Here is a 12679-nt window from a genome sequence, read left to right as displayed (position 1 = left end):
CGTGGGTGCATTTATTCCTCACCTAGCTTATTGTTCCTCTCCAATCCCACAGGCAACTTTCACTCCTCTTTCATACCGTCTCACCATCAACCAACTCTTGCCTTTCATCAAGTCTGCCCATAGGCAATTACATTTAACAAACAACCCACCCCAGCATGCAGCAAAAATGAAAAAAGAAACCACCACACCTAATTTAAATTCATCCATCTCAGAAACAAGTGCCCTAATGCATAGCACATGTCCCAGTGACACGGACCCCAATCAAACCACTAATGGAGCGAACAGCCTCTCTGCAACCCAATCAATCCTAAATACAACGTGCCTCTCAGATGTTCATGGAGCCATTCTATTATCTCCTGTAGCCAACGGCCGATGCAACTACCCCTTCGTTTACACTGATCCCCACTGCTCCAACTCTGTAGAATCTGCCGGTCCAAGTATAAACAACTCCTGCCTAGCAAATATTCCAAATCAGAGGGAGTTTGCTAATAAACCAGGACATCTTTCACCTTTAGGTCATGGCTGTGAATATAAGGATAGTAATAAACAAGTCATTGTCATCTAATAGCCGTGGGGCTGCCTATGCAACCTGCTTGTCTCAGTTGAGTCTTTGCTGCTCAGGCGCAATCTCAGCAGAATGCCCTATGATTAAATGGATATGGGGAATGATGTATCCTTTCACCTCTAAAACTTATCCCTTGACCAGAACTCTGGAACATAGACACCTAGGTCATAATCTCTTCGGAGCAAGGACTGTCCTTTTGTTCTGTATTTGTACAGCACCTAGCACAGTGGTGTGCTGGTCTATGACAGGGACTCCTAAGTGCTACCACTATACAAATAAATAATAATGGATGGTAGGAAAACCAGCAGCCTCCCAAGTCTATCGTGCTTTCAATCTTGTCCCTCTCTCTCACACTGAAGGCACAAAGAATGTATAAAAAGCCAAAGCAAATCAAAGCCCCTTCTCAGCTGCACAATCTCATCCTCACCAACCCTTAGCCACTCCAGTAAGATCAGTTTTAACTACTCCCACCTGAACTAACCACTCACAGAGGGAACTTCACCAAAGGCATATTTAGGGCAGCTCCTTGGCAAAGGGACCACATTAGACTACTGGCACGAAACAATTACAGCTGCAACATTTGATGCTCCAATCCCAGTTAACTGCCTGTTATATGACATGTTGAAAGGCAGCTTCGTCTAATCAAATCAACAGTCTCTGAGACATCCATACCTCTATCAGCATGCACCTCACAAAAACAGTGTCTGTCCAATCTTCCTTTCAGCTAACTACTCCTGTGTTACTCAGCCTAATCCAGTTTTCATTACCCTCTCCTTCCAGACCATCAGGATTACCTATCCCTAATCAGTATCTCCCAGACGTAGCCATCTTTTCCATAGATGAGCTGTGCTAGAGCTAGCTGCTACCCTTTGTTCATGCTCTTCTAGATTAAACCCTACTTCTTTCCCCTTCAATTAAAAGAGTTGATATATACTCATAAGTACTATGACTATATGTAATCATCATCATCTCATTTCTCTCTTTTCTTTGCATCAGATGGGACAACACTGAGTCCACCAAGTTAGGAACTGAAATTCTACCAGCCTCTATGTTATTCACACACACACAATCTTGGCTCACTCTCGGCACTGCTTAAACAATAAAACTCAGCAACAAGTCGATTTATATCTGAAGTCTTCCAGCCTCGGCACCAGAAATTCCATGGAAAGTTTTATCATGGGACACTGTTTTAATCATCAGCAGTCACCAGAGGATCAGCAGCATGGAAACCAGGCGTGGAACACAATCCCTCAATGTGTTCTGAAAATGGGGTGGGGTAAGGGGATTCCCAAATGTGGCTGGGCTTGTAATCTGGATGGAATGCCACCTCATGTGAAAGCTGTCTACTTGTGAACTCCACAGCACCAGCCAGTTCATCTCTGCTACATGGGCAGAGATGGGACCCATCTCACAGAAACTCTTTTATTTGTACTGGTTCACAGCCTGCACAAATTAACAAAAGTGCAACTGTGTGCAATTCCGCCCATTAAAAAACTCACGCAAAATGCTACAGCACTTCATCCAAAAGGGACGGCTACTCATTGAAAACTCATTATACTTGGGGGCTTCACAATGTAAAGCAGCTTTTCTGCTCCTGACCTCCAGATTCCATTCTGACCTTTGGCTTGCTGAAAAATGAGCTAAATATTTGAAATGAGGCCAAAAAAACTGTTTCTTTAAACACTTCTACTTAGAAACTGGAAAACCTTCCTAGTGGAATGAGGAGATTGGGACAATCTTTACAGAAGACTGAAATTTTATCATCTTGGGGGGAAAAGACCCGTTTTTGAAAAAGATTAGGATTTTTTTTTTTTTTGCAACCAAAGACAAGATGTAGCAAGGAAATGCTACAGCAGAAGCTTGGAATCTTCCAAAGCTCTGAGGCTCATGGAGTGATGGAAGTAAGAATCAGTGAGTGCAAAAGCAACATTTTACTTACTCGCACAAAGGAATTTCTCCTATTTATTGAGAGCTTAAAATTAGTGCAGAAAGTTGGCATTAAAGTCTTTGGGTCCTATTCCCAGCTCTGCCACTGGCTGGTTATGAGACCTTAGGCAAATCAGTTTGCCCACCTGTAAAATGGCAAAATTGACTTTTAATGGGACTTAAGCTCCTAAGTCACTTAAGCAGTTTTGAAAATGTTACCCTAAGTCTGTTTCTGGAAGTGAATCCAATGGCAAACTTCCCATTGCTTTCCACATGTGCAGGCTTCCTGTGCTATTCCAGAGTGCGGTTGTAAGGTTTAATTAGCATTTGGAAACTGCCGCATAAGCATTATTGCTGTGGTTTAAAGCACCTTTTAACTCTCTTTCTGCAGACCTCACTAAGCCATGCACATTCTCAGTGCAATCGAGCTGTCTGCACACAAATGTGGTACCACTTTCTAGCAGCATAGTTGAAGTGGTAGAACTTCCCTAGCATGGATGCAGTTGTCAGTACAAAGGTGCTTTATGCTGGTACAGCTATTCCCATATCAGGTATCCTTATGCCAACAGAACTGCATCCAGGCTAGGAATTGTACCAATAGAAGTATTTCAATATAAAACATGCATATAAAATATGCCACATGCCTCTAACTGAAATACCAGTAAAAAACCCACTATGTAGTGCCAGCACAAACTACAGCTGGTGAGTTCTATGCCTATCACAATTAAGTTATTGTCCAGATCTACTCTACAAACTTTCATTGGCATACCCATATCGGTCGGGGTGAGATTTGAGACCGACAGAGCTATGCTGGCAAGAGCCCCTAGTGTGAATACAGTTATACACTGGCAATACTACGCTTCGACTGTTATAGCTTATTTTGCTCAGGAAGATTGGAAATAAGGAGCCAGCATCATGTGACCAGCCAGCTCTCCATAAACCAACAATGGGCCACCAACCCTAGAAAAGAGAAAGCCACTCAGAGTTATTTTTACGCTGTCCAATAATCAGAGACCATGGGGGGGGAGGGTCACCCCGCAGACTTGTATAAAGAAGTGGAAATACTGTGCTGTATCAACAGGACATCGTCACCCTGTGGAATTCACTGTTGCAGGTGATCAGAGTCAAAGGCTGTGGCAGGTTTCTGAGGAGATGGCTAATTTTATAAGCATTAACAACACTGAAGTTATCTAAGCTACGATGAGAGCACCAGGCCTCACCAGGCCATAAATTGCAGAGGAGAGGAAGAAATCCTTCCTGCCCTCAAAATGTACAACATTGCAAAGCTAGTTACATGCATCATTCCTCCTCCCCCTAAAATTTCAGGGGCTAGCCTCTCTGCTAGAGGCAGATACCTCACTTGATAGATCAATGGGCTGATCCAGTATGGGTCTTGTTTTAGCAGGGACAAGGTCTGTGTAGCTGCAGAAGAATTTCACAGGACGTCCCAGTTAAGCAAAAAAGAAAAAAAAAATCCTCTCTGGGGTTGATTGTTTATTTTTTCAGGGTTCTTTTGCAACCAAAAAAAAGAACCCTTCTAAGCCCATCCTACTGTCTGGCCACATTCCCTTCCTGCAGTGCAAATCCTTAAATTCCAGAACCGTTAATGAAGACAAAACAGCAACACACGCAGGGCAGTTCTTCTGTCTCTAGTGCTCCCAGTCCAGGCATTTATACTGCCACCCCTTTCTCTCTCCTGAAATTAGGCTCAGTTTCAAAGAGCTGAGCCAGCCAAACTAGGTTCAGCTGCATCTGATTACTTCCCAGCTGGGATTTCCATCCTGAGCTGATGAGAACCCCCTGGCTGGGATTTAACTCAAGAAGTTACACGTGACTATCAGGGGCTTCCCTGCTGAAGCAGGCTGTGCCATGGATGGGAGGACACTGAAAGACATGCTCATAGCCTTAATAACACTTTCCCCCCCCCTTTTAATGACACTGAAATTTCAAAGCTCAGTTTTGTTAAGCTGGAGGAATTTGGATACATGTGCATAGGAAAGCTGGGGCCTCCAGACCCTGGATTAAGTTTACATACCATAAAAGAGTATGTCTACACTTCAAGCGGGGGTTGTGCTTCCCAGCTTCAGGAAACTTACTTTGACTAGCTCTCAGCAAGCTAGCGCACTAAAAATAGAACACAGGCCATGGCCAGTGCAGGCAGTGGGAGAGGAAAGCCACCCAAATACATCCCTTGGGTGGCTAGCCTCTCTCGCCACTCATGCCCCTGCAGCTGTCTGCTGTTTTTATTATGCTAGCTCCAGGAGAGCTTGCAGGATGATGTCTCCCTGAGCTGGAAATCACACTCCCAGCTCCAAGTGCAGACATCCCATTGTGCTCACTAAGCTCCGCTGGAGACTTGCAGTAAGGATAATGAACTGGAGAGAGCAGAGACTTTCAGCCTTAACTGGTAATTTTCCACAACTGCAGGCTTATAGGAGAACCCCATGTTTGCATTTAAGCATGGTCTGTGCTAATGTGTATGTCAATAAAGGATTATGTAAAATACGTACCTGGAGTCTTGTAAAACCACTGCTGGATCACTCTGTTTGCCAGAGGGGAAAAAAAAAGGTAGCTATGCCTGCCTATGACATGGACTGCAACGCTCAGATCTCTGCACAAAACATCAGCTGTATCTGTGCAAAACGTTACCCAGTACTGTGAAGACAACAGTACAAAACAATAGCTAAATGCTTGGATCTCTCAGTACCCATGCTGCAAAAGTTCCAGTGCAGAACAGTGATGTAAATAAATAACCTGTATTGAAAACATCAGGCCTGGTCCTCCTTTACGCTAAGGTCCCTTTATATCATCCTGGCTGCATAAGGGGACTTTAAAGTACACATAAATTACACTTTAAGGTCCCTCTACACTGACAGAGCGGAGGAAAGGGACCTTAGTGTAAATGAGAATCAGGGCCCATTATAGAAGTGCTTAAGAGCTCCTGGAATGAAAAATTTGCAACGGAAGATGAGACATTAGTTAGCTAATCCTCACCCCTCCTATTAGTTAAGTGAATGCGGTATTAAATCCCTGTGTGACTCCTCTGTTACAAATGGGGTTAAATGACTTCCCTTAGGTCATGTGAGTCAGTGGCAGAATCCCAGTTAGAATGGAGGCATCTGCTCTAAGCACTAGATATGCTGCCTTCCTCTGAACTGCATGTCTTTGCATGTACCAGCACAGAATACTACTTGTTGTTGTATGAATCACTGTGAATGACATTCACATGCTTGTAAGGCACTACCCATGCCCATAACTAGCTAACAAACTACTTGGGCCCTGGGGCTCCACGCATGTGTGTTTAACGCTATCTGTGCCACAGAGGAGAAGTGGTTCAGGGGGAGCTATGGGCACTCAGCTTCTTTGGGGGAAAAAAATCAGGCCATTCCCTTTTACTAGTACAGAAATGGGGTACTCTTATCCACGCCCATTTACCATGAATTCCATTGGAACGTAACACAAGCGCCCTCTGGCACTGCCCTGTTTTCAGTCCTCAGAGCCAGCTTTGAAAGGCCTCATGTGGGTCTGACTCATCTTTCCAGCCAAAGTTCCCTCTGGCACCAGTGGGAACTCTGGCAGCTCAAGTAGGGTGACCAGAGAGCAAGTGTGAAAAATCATGGGGGTCATAGGAGCCAATATAAGAAAAAGACCCAAAAATCAGGACTGTCGCTATAAAATCGGGACATCTGGTCATCCTTAGCTCAAGGGTCAACTGAAAGAAGTGATTCAATCATGATATTAAATGATCCTTCCTCCCCCTCCCGCCCTAGAGGCTAAGGACTCCAATCCCCCCAGCTCAGCATGCAAGAGAGTGAGTTCAGGATCTGCGCTTTGGGACAACATTGTGCTACCACAAGAATCGCCATCTATTGTTAAAAACACAGCCAGGTATAGAATTGCCCAGTACTGCAGTAGCTGCTGCTGCCGTTGAGTTAATGCTAAAAGTTTTGTGTAACTTAGCTGACTACAGGACTCAAAAAACCCAGGTGTTTCAGAGGATGAGGCATTTCCCAAGGATGGCTCTTGTGACTCTTAGTCATGTTTGTATCTGAATTTAGCAGATATGGGGTAGGAAGAAAAATACACGGAAGATATTGAAGACTAGTTAGAGATTTTGTCCTAGATTCTGAAACAGACAAGAAGCAGGTCAGAGAGGACCTTTCTCTGGGTCCGCCACAGCTAAGCTGAGTGAAAAACTATTATAATGAATTTTATTATAGGTGCCGCTCAGATAGCATTGTGTGCAATGGCAAAATTCAGAGGTGACAGGAAGTAGGTCTGGAGACCTGGTAGATAAAGGCCAGAGAAGAAGCATGGTCAAATCAAATGTCTGTGTGTGTTTTGTAACAATAAAAGGTTGGACACCAAAGAGAAAGTGGGAAGATAAGGACAGAGAGCAACAGTCCGACCGATAGCCTAATGCCAAACCTCACGTCAGGCTGCTCCTTCCCCAGACCCTGGCAGGAGAAGTTCGGCCTGCTGAAAATCTTGGATGGGGAGGGGAAAAGAAGGGAAGCCAATCTTTGCTCTAAACTGTGCCAGACCTCAACAGCTGTGTTCGAAGTGGTCACTAGCTCAATAACTACGGTGATCACCATGTGTTGGCATGGAGAATAGCAGCACAGAAAGACAAGATGCCAGCAATAAAGCGCAGGGGTAGACACAAAAAGCCACTTACCCGTGGGCCTCTCTTGCCAGGTGGGCCTGGTAAGCCTGGTAGACCTGGGGGGCCCTAGAAAAGAGGTAAAGAAATATTATTTACAGTTATATAGAAGACTGTGCTTCTTCTGACACAGTTCTGAAAGAGCCAGAATCTAACTGTTTGGAGCAGGAGTGAGGAAGAAAGACCAGTTATGGCACAAAGCCCAGAGTTTCCATGCAACTTATGCTACTGCTGTAAAGGAATAAAAACTATGCACACCAGTCTCAGAACTATGTATTTCAATAAAGCATTCTCATCTTGCTGCTGTAGTCTTTATTTCTCTAATCACAGCTATGTTTCAGTTTCCTGGATTCTGCGCTGTAACATAATAGAGGTAACAAATTGCATCTCAATGTTGAAAGAAACAGGCATGTTGTGTGTTATATTATACAAAAGCTAAGAAAACAGTCCTCTGTATAGGTTCCTAGAGGAACTGTGATATTAAAGAGATAATCACACCTCAGCTCTGTACTCTCCTAGATATTATATGATATGGCAAAAGTAATAAAATTGGTGTCAATGGTGGAAGTTCCTGAACATGGTGCTGCAATATCATAGAGGTAAGTTTAGTCATGTCAAAGCAGCGAGGATTCTTGGATGCTGGGTTACAACAGAACAGAGTTAAAGGCTATAACTGGTCTATAACAGTTTAGGGGAACATAATGAGGTTTAAGATAGTGAAGTAAAACTATAAAATCCTTTTAAAAATTTATTCTCAATGGACTGGAGAATCCAAATTTCCAGAGAGAGCTGCAACTCCTAATCACTCTTGCAACCCTTTTTACAGCACTGACATTAATAATTGTTAGCTAAAGTGTCTCACTGGGGATTTATATTAAAGTAGCTTGTTATGAATGATGGGTTTTGTTTCTCGGGGGGGGGGGGGGAAACAGGGGAAAGAGAAAGAGCAGAAGGCTAAAGAATCTTTGGAACCCAGCCTGAACTTTCCAACCGCTCTGGAGTCCAAAGAGCTTTTACCAAAAGGAGAACTATGAGTGGGAAGTGATCAGATCTGCTGCCAAGCAGGTGCATGCTGTACTCCACAGTTCGGTTCCTGCTCCCTGCATCCTCCCTTTCCCAAACAATTTTTTTGCAGACTAATGTGGTGCTATGTTCTCACAAGTTAAGAACATCACAAAACTGATTCTGACACGTGTGAAACAACACGGGTGACTTAGAGACTCTGCATACCGCGGCACCAAAGGAAGAGTTAAATGTTCAAGATCTCTAACATAGAACTCAGGAATATAAACAAATGCACCAGATAATCCTTGGAGACCCCTACTCCAAAGTCCATCCTAGGCTGTGGTTTCAAACAGTGAAAGCCTGCATGCTAACAAAGTCTCTTCTCAAAAGAACCCTGGTGAATATTACCAATCCTCACATACAGTAGGTACGTGATGAGTGAATGAGTTCAGAAGAGATAAAGGATAAAACTGAACCTTGGTTCAAACAAATGCAAAAATTTGCAGAGGTTAAAAAAATGTACAGGTAATCTCCTTCCTCTCTCCCTCCAGGCTACTAATTTGAACTGGCAGGGAATGCATTAGCATTTGTCTTTCTGCAGTACGGCTGGCTCAGGTGGAACCAGACAGTGGTGAAGATATCAAAAGAATGCATGTTCTAAAGGTGTAATATCCTATGGCTTAATAGGGATAATGTCTCATCACAGTGGAAGTTCTAATGCACCGTCACCTACCGGTCCTATCAAATGTCAATTGCTTGCTATTCCCTTGTTCTTGAGATTTCCAGCCTGATTCCTAGTCTGAACTATTTGGGCGATTATTTGATCTGAGAGATGCCCATCACTAGTTAATACGGTATTGCTGTTCCTTATATAAGCAGCCCCCATTGATACAACCAATCCTTATGTTAAGTTATACGCACATTAGTTTAACCAGTCATTGTGTTAACTCCGAACACCACATATAATGCGATTATGCAGCTGCACAAACACATAATTGTAGGCTGTTTGTTTGTTTCAGTCTGCAGAATAACTGCTCCAGAATACAAAAGCTTTTGTTAAAAAATTCCCCAACCCTTGTAGCTGGGAAAATTATTATCAAAAGATGAATGAAATATAATTGATGCAGTGATATCTGAGTCTGCAGATATCCTGAAACTATTATTTCTGTGAACTGCTCCTATCCAGCTCAGAGTGGTGACTCTGAAGTATAATGATGATCATTTAAAATATCAGTATCCACTCCTGATCATTTCAGCAGAAACATCTCGTCCATTGTTGCTTGGAATAATAGTGGCACATATGGAGGGGAGATAATTTCCCCCATCCCACCAACCTCCATAGCAACATCCAGTTGAAACAAAGGATTCAAACCACCCCTCCCATCATTAAAAGTCATCTCCACCTCTGCCCAAAAAGAGGGAGGAAGAAAGGAAATGCATCCCTTCTCCAAAAATTCTAACTGCATCCTGAGTACCAAAAACCAAAACCATCTCTCCCAGATAGTCTTTGGTACCAAAAGCTCTGATTCTCTGCAGGGTGCCAGAGATGCCGGCCTGCCTTCCCTCTGATAATTACTGCAACCCAGTTACACCTTTTCAATACCACAGTCTCCAAAATTTGGGGGCAATTTAAAATAAACTGAACATAAAAAACCCACAAGATACTGTACTAATTTCACTGTCAGGGAATGGGGGTCAGAATAGGGTAAACATTGCTCCATATTCTGGGATCCCTGCTGCATAATTTACCTCCTGGTTTCAAGTAGGTTAGGGAATAAAAACCCAAAAATTCTATATGTATTACAAGAACATTTTTGGGTTTTTATTCCCTAACCTAGTTGAAACCAGGAGGTAAATTATGCAGCAGGGACCCCAGAATATGTAGCCCAGCAATCACTGAAATGACAACAATTGAAGAGAATAGCGGTCTATAATGCAAAATAAAACCCATCCTTTCCATAAGTTCCATTCTCCACCTTTGGAAGCTTCTCCATCATCACTTAAGGGTGAAAGAAGAAATCTCTCTCTTGCCATTGTTTTTGGATTTCAATGGGATCCTGCCAAGCCTAGTCCTGTGTTTTCTCATGAATGGCAGACAAGAAAGCTGCCAGAGGGATCACCCCTGAAAGATGCTGAAATCCCAGTGGAGTCAAAGTGGAGAAAATTCCGAGCCTTTCCGGTAGCACTCAGTAACCCCATAAAATTGCTCAGTTTGGGCCCACATCTCTGACACCCAGGCTGCAAAGGAAACCACATTTTTACAGCATAAATGTGCCTGATATTTGTTTATTAAATATCATTTTTTCTGGTGTGCACAGAGGATGAAATTCATGTCTGGGCAGAGGGCCTGCACTAAGTCTATGCATCATTTATGTCCCATTTAAGTCCTCAAAAACCAAAGCTTAAGTGGGACTTCAGTGGTAGCAGAGAGTTTGCGCTGGCCCTCTGCACAAGGATGAATTTAATCAGAGTCCCTATTCTTGGTATTAAGGGCCTGACCCAAAGCCTACTGAAGTTAATGGAAAGACTCCCAGTGATTTCAAAGAGCTTTGGAGGAGTCCTGGCAAGAACTTTACATTTCCCCACCATCCTGTTGAGGAAGCTCAAGGATCCCTGAGCTCCTTGAGAAAGTCATAGCAAAAACAAAAGGCTTCAGAACCAAGTTTACTTTACATCCAGGATTCACCAAACTGGTGAAAAGCAATGTATGTACAATATCTTTACAAATGGTATCTTACAAACAGTGACTGTGCCCTCTTATGTTGGGATTTTTCTGATGAGGGCATTTTAAAACTCAGTGAAAACATCCCAGCTCCTCCCCTCTCCCTCCACCCTGCATAAAGTTTGTGGCTTGATTATTAAACACACTTCAATTGTACCACTAGTGTTATTCAGTGGCACCACATCCTCTTAGTGGCTTCAGACAGTTGCAGGCAGCTCCACCATACATTTCAGCATGAGTAAAGTATTAAAATCCCCAAAGATGCATATAAATTCAGGACACCGTTCAGGTCTCTTGGGCTTTGCTCTTGTGGCTGGCAAGAGCCTATGGAATTCCTGCTTTATTGCATATGGGGAAAGGCCCCTTGCATCTTGCCATATATTGTACACACAAAAGCCCAGCAAGTGATCAATACGTGATCAGCAGGAGAACTCAGTTTATTTGCACTGAGGATGCATTAATAGAATGTCATTTTCTCTTGTGGTTTTGCATATCACTTGTAGTCACGGGCTGCATACTCATCAATTCTTGCAAGCCAAAGTCAGCCTGGGTCAGCACATGGAAGGGAGACCTGGACTTTATAGGTGCTGTGGGAAGTAGTGTTGATGAGTCAGGGGAAAGACTGCCAGCCAGTGAGTCATTATTGAGCTAGTGACCTCGAAGGGTGTTTGGGGGCCTTTTTGCTCCTTTTTTCCTGCCCAGAAAAGATTTAAGACACAAATTCTGTCTCTTTGTGGTCATTAATGATCCCATGGCACTTTTGAAAAACAAAACAAGCCTGATAATCTTGGCGTTCTAGCCAAATTCCATTGTGTAAAAAACAGTTAGTTAGTTACCCTAAATTCCTAAGGCGTTAATGCTGCAGTTCTAACTGCATAGGGTATGTATCTTCATATGCTGTTGCATTAGCCCTGCTAAACAGCTGTTATGCTCTACCCCAGAGGTAACTGAAGCTTATTGATTAGCAAAGGGATTCTTTCAGCACACACTTTGTATATAGCAGTTAAGTTTGTAAATAGCTTTGGGGCCAATTGGGAGGAGAGGCCCTATGTAAATCTAGGATTATGTTGATATTATTTTGTGCTATATGCAAAGACTGCAGGGCCTGATTCACCACTGCCCTGCATCTGTGTCGTCCTTTACACCTGGATAAAATGGGTGTAAAACGGTACCAAAGCAGAATGAAATAATTATTCCTCCTGCCTAGCAGCAAAAGAGCTAGAGAGAAAGAGAGAGAGAGAGGGCACAAAGGGCTCTGTGCTCATGACAGGAGAGAGTAGAGACAATACAGCATCCTCACCCCTTTTCAGCACAGACCACCTTAGGGAGAACAACATCATTACAGTTCCTAGGTTTTAAAGCAGGATGTGGGCAGCTGGGACTTCTCAGTCTTCTGGAATGGAGCCAGACCCAAGGGGAGCTGCTATACTTAAGATGCTCCCTTCCAACATGGTAAGGTTCCAGTAGAAGTCTGCAAGGGAGTCAGTGTGGCTCTCTGCAACATTAACTCATCCGCCATGGCTTGGAGGGGGAGCATGTAAGTGCAGGGGAAGGAGCCTATGCCAGCACAGCTCTTAAGCAAGCTTATACAACGGTGGCTAAGCAGCACGCAGGGGCTGGGATGGGCCCCATTTCTCATCTCTTGAGGTCTGTACACCATGACTCCTCCATGCCTGCCCACAAATCCCTCCCTAGAGATTGGCAATGGACTGTTTTCAGAGCACCTTCCCAGGGTCTTCCCCTAGAGAAGGGGAGAATATCCCCAATAGTTGTAATGAAGGAACCTTCTATCAGGTAA

At 43.6% G+C, this 12679-nt stretch overlaps 1 protein-coding gene across 3 annotated transcripts in view; it reads right to left on the bottom strand.

Annotated features, from left to right (window-relative positions):
* The window catches only part of LOC119844294 (collagen alpha-1(XXVII) chain B-like), a 307212-nt gene that overhangs the window by 188890 nt on the left and 105643 nt on the right, over positions 1–12679 (bottom strand). For all 3 annotated transcript variants that reach the window (XM_043498719.1, XM_038374938.2, XM_038374939.2), the window contains one exon: positions 7170–7223. In XM_043498719.1, coding sequence (XP_043354654.1) covers positions 7170–7223 — 54 coding nt within the window. The remainder of the gene's footprint in view (positions 1–7169; positions 7224–12679) is intronic.

This window comes from Dermochelys coriacea, chromosome 16 (assembly GCF_009764565.3).
Source record: "Dermochelys coriacea isolate rDerCor1 chromosome 16, rDerCor1.pri.v4, whole genome shotgun sequence".
Taxonomy (NCBI): Eukaryota; Metazoa; Chordata; order Testudines; family Dermochelyidae; genus Dermochelys; species Dermochelys coriacea.
Note: the sequence above shows the minus strand (reverse complement) of the source record. Positions and strands in the feature narration are given on the sequence as shown.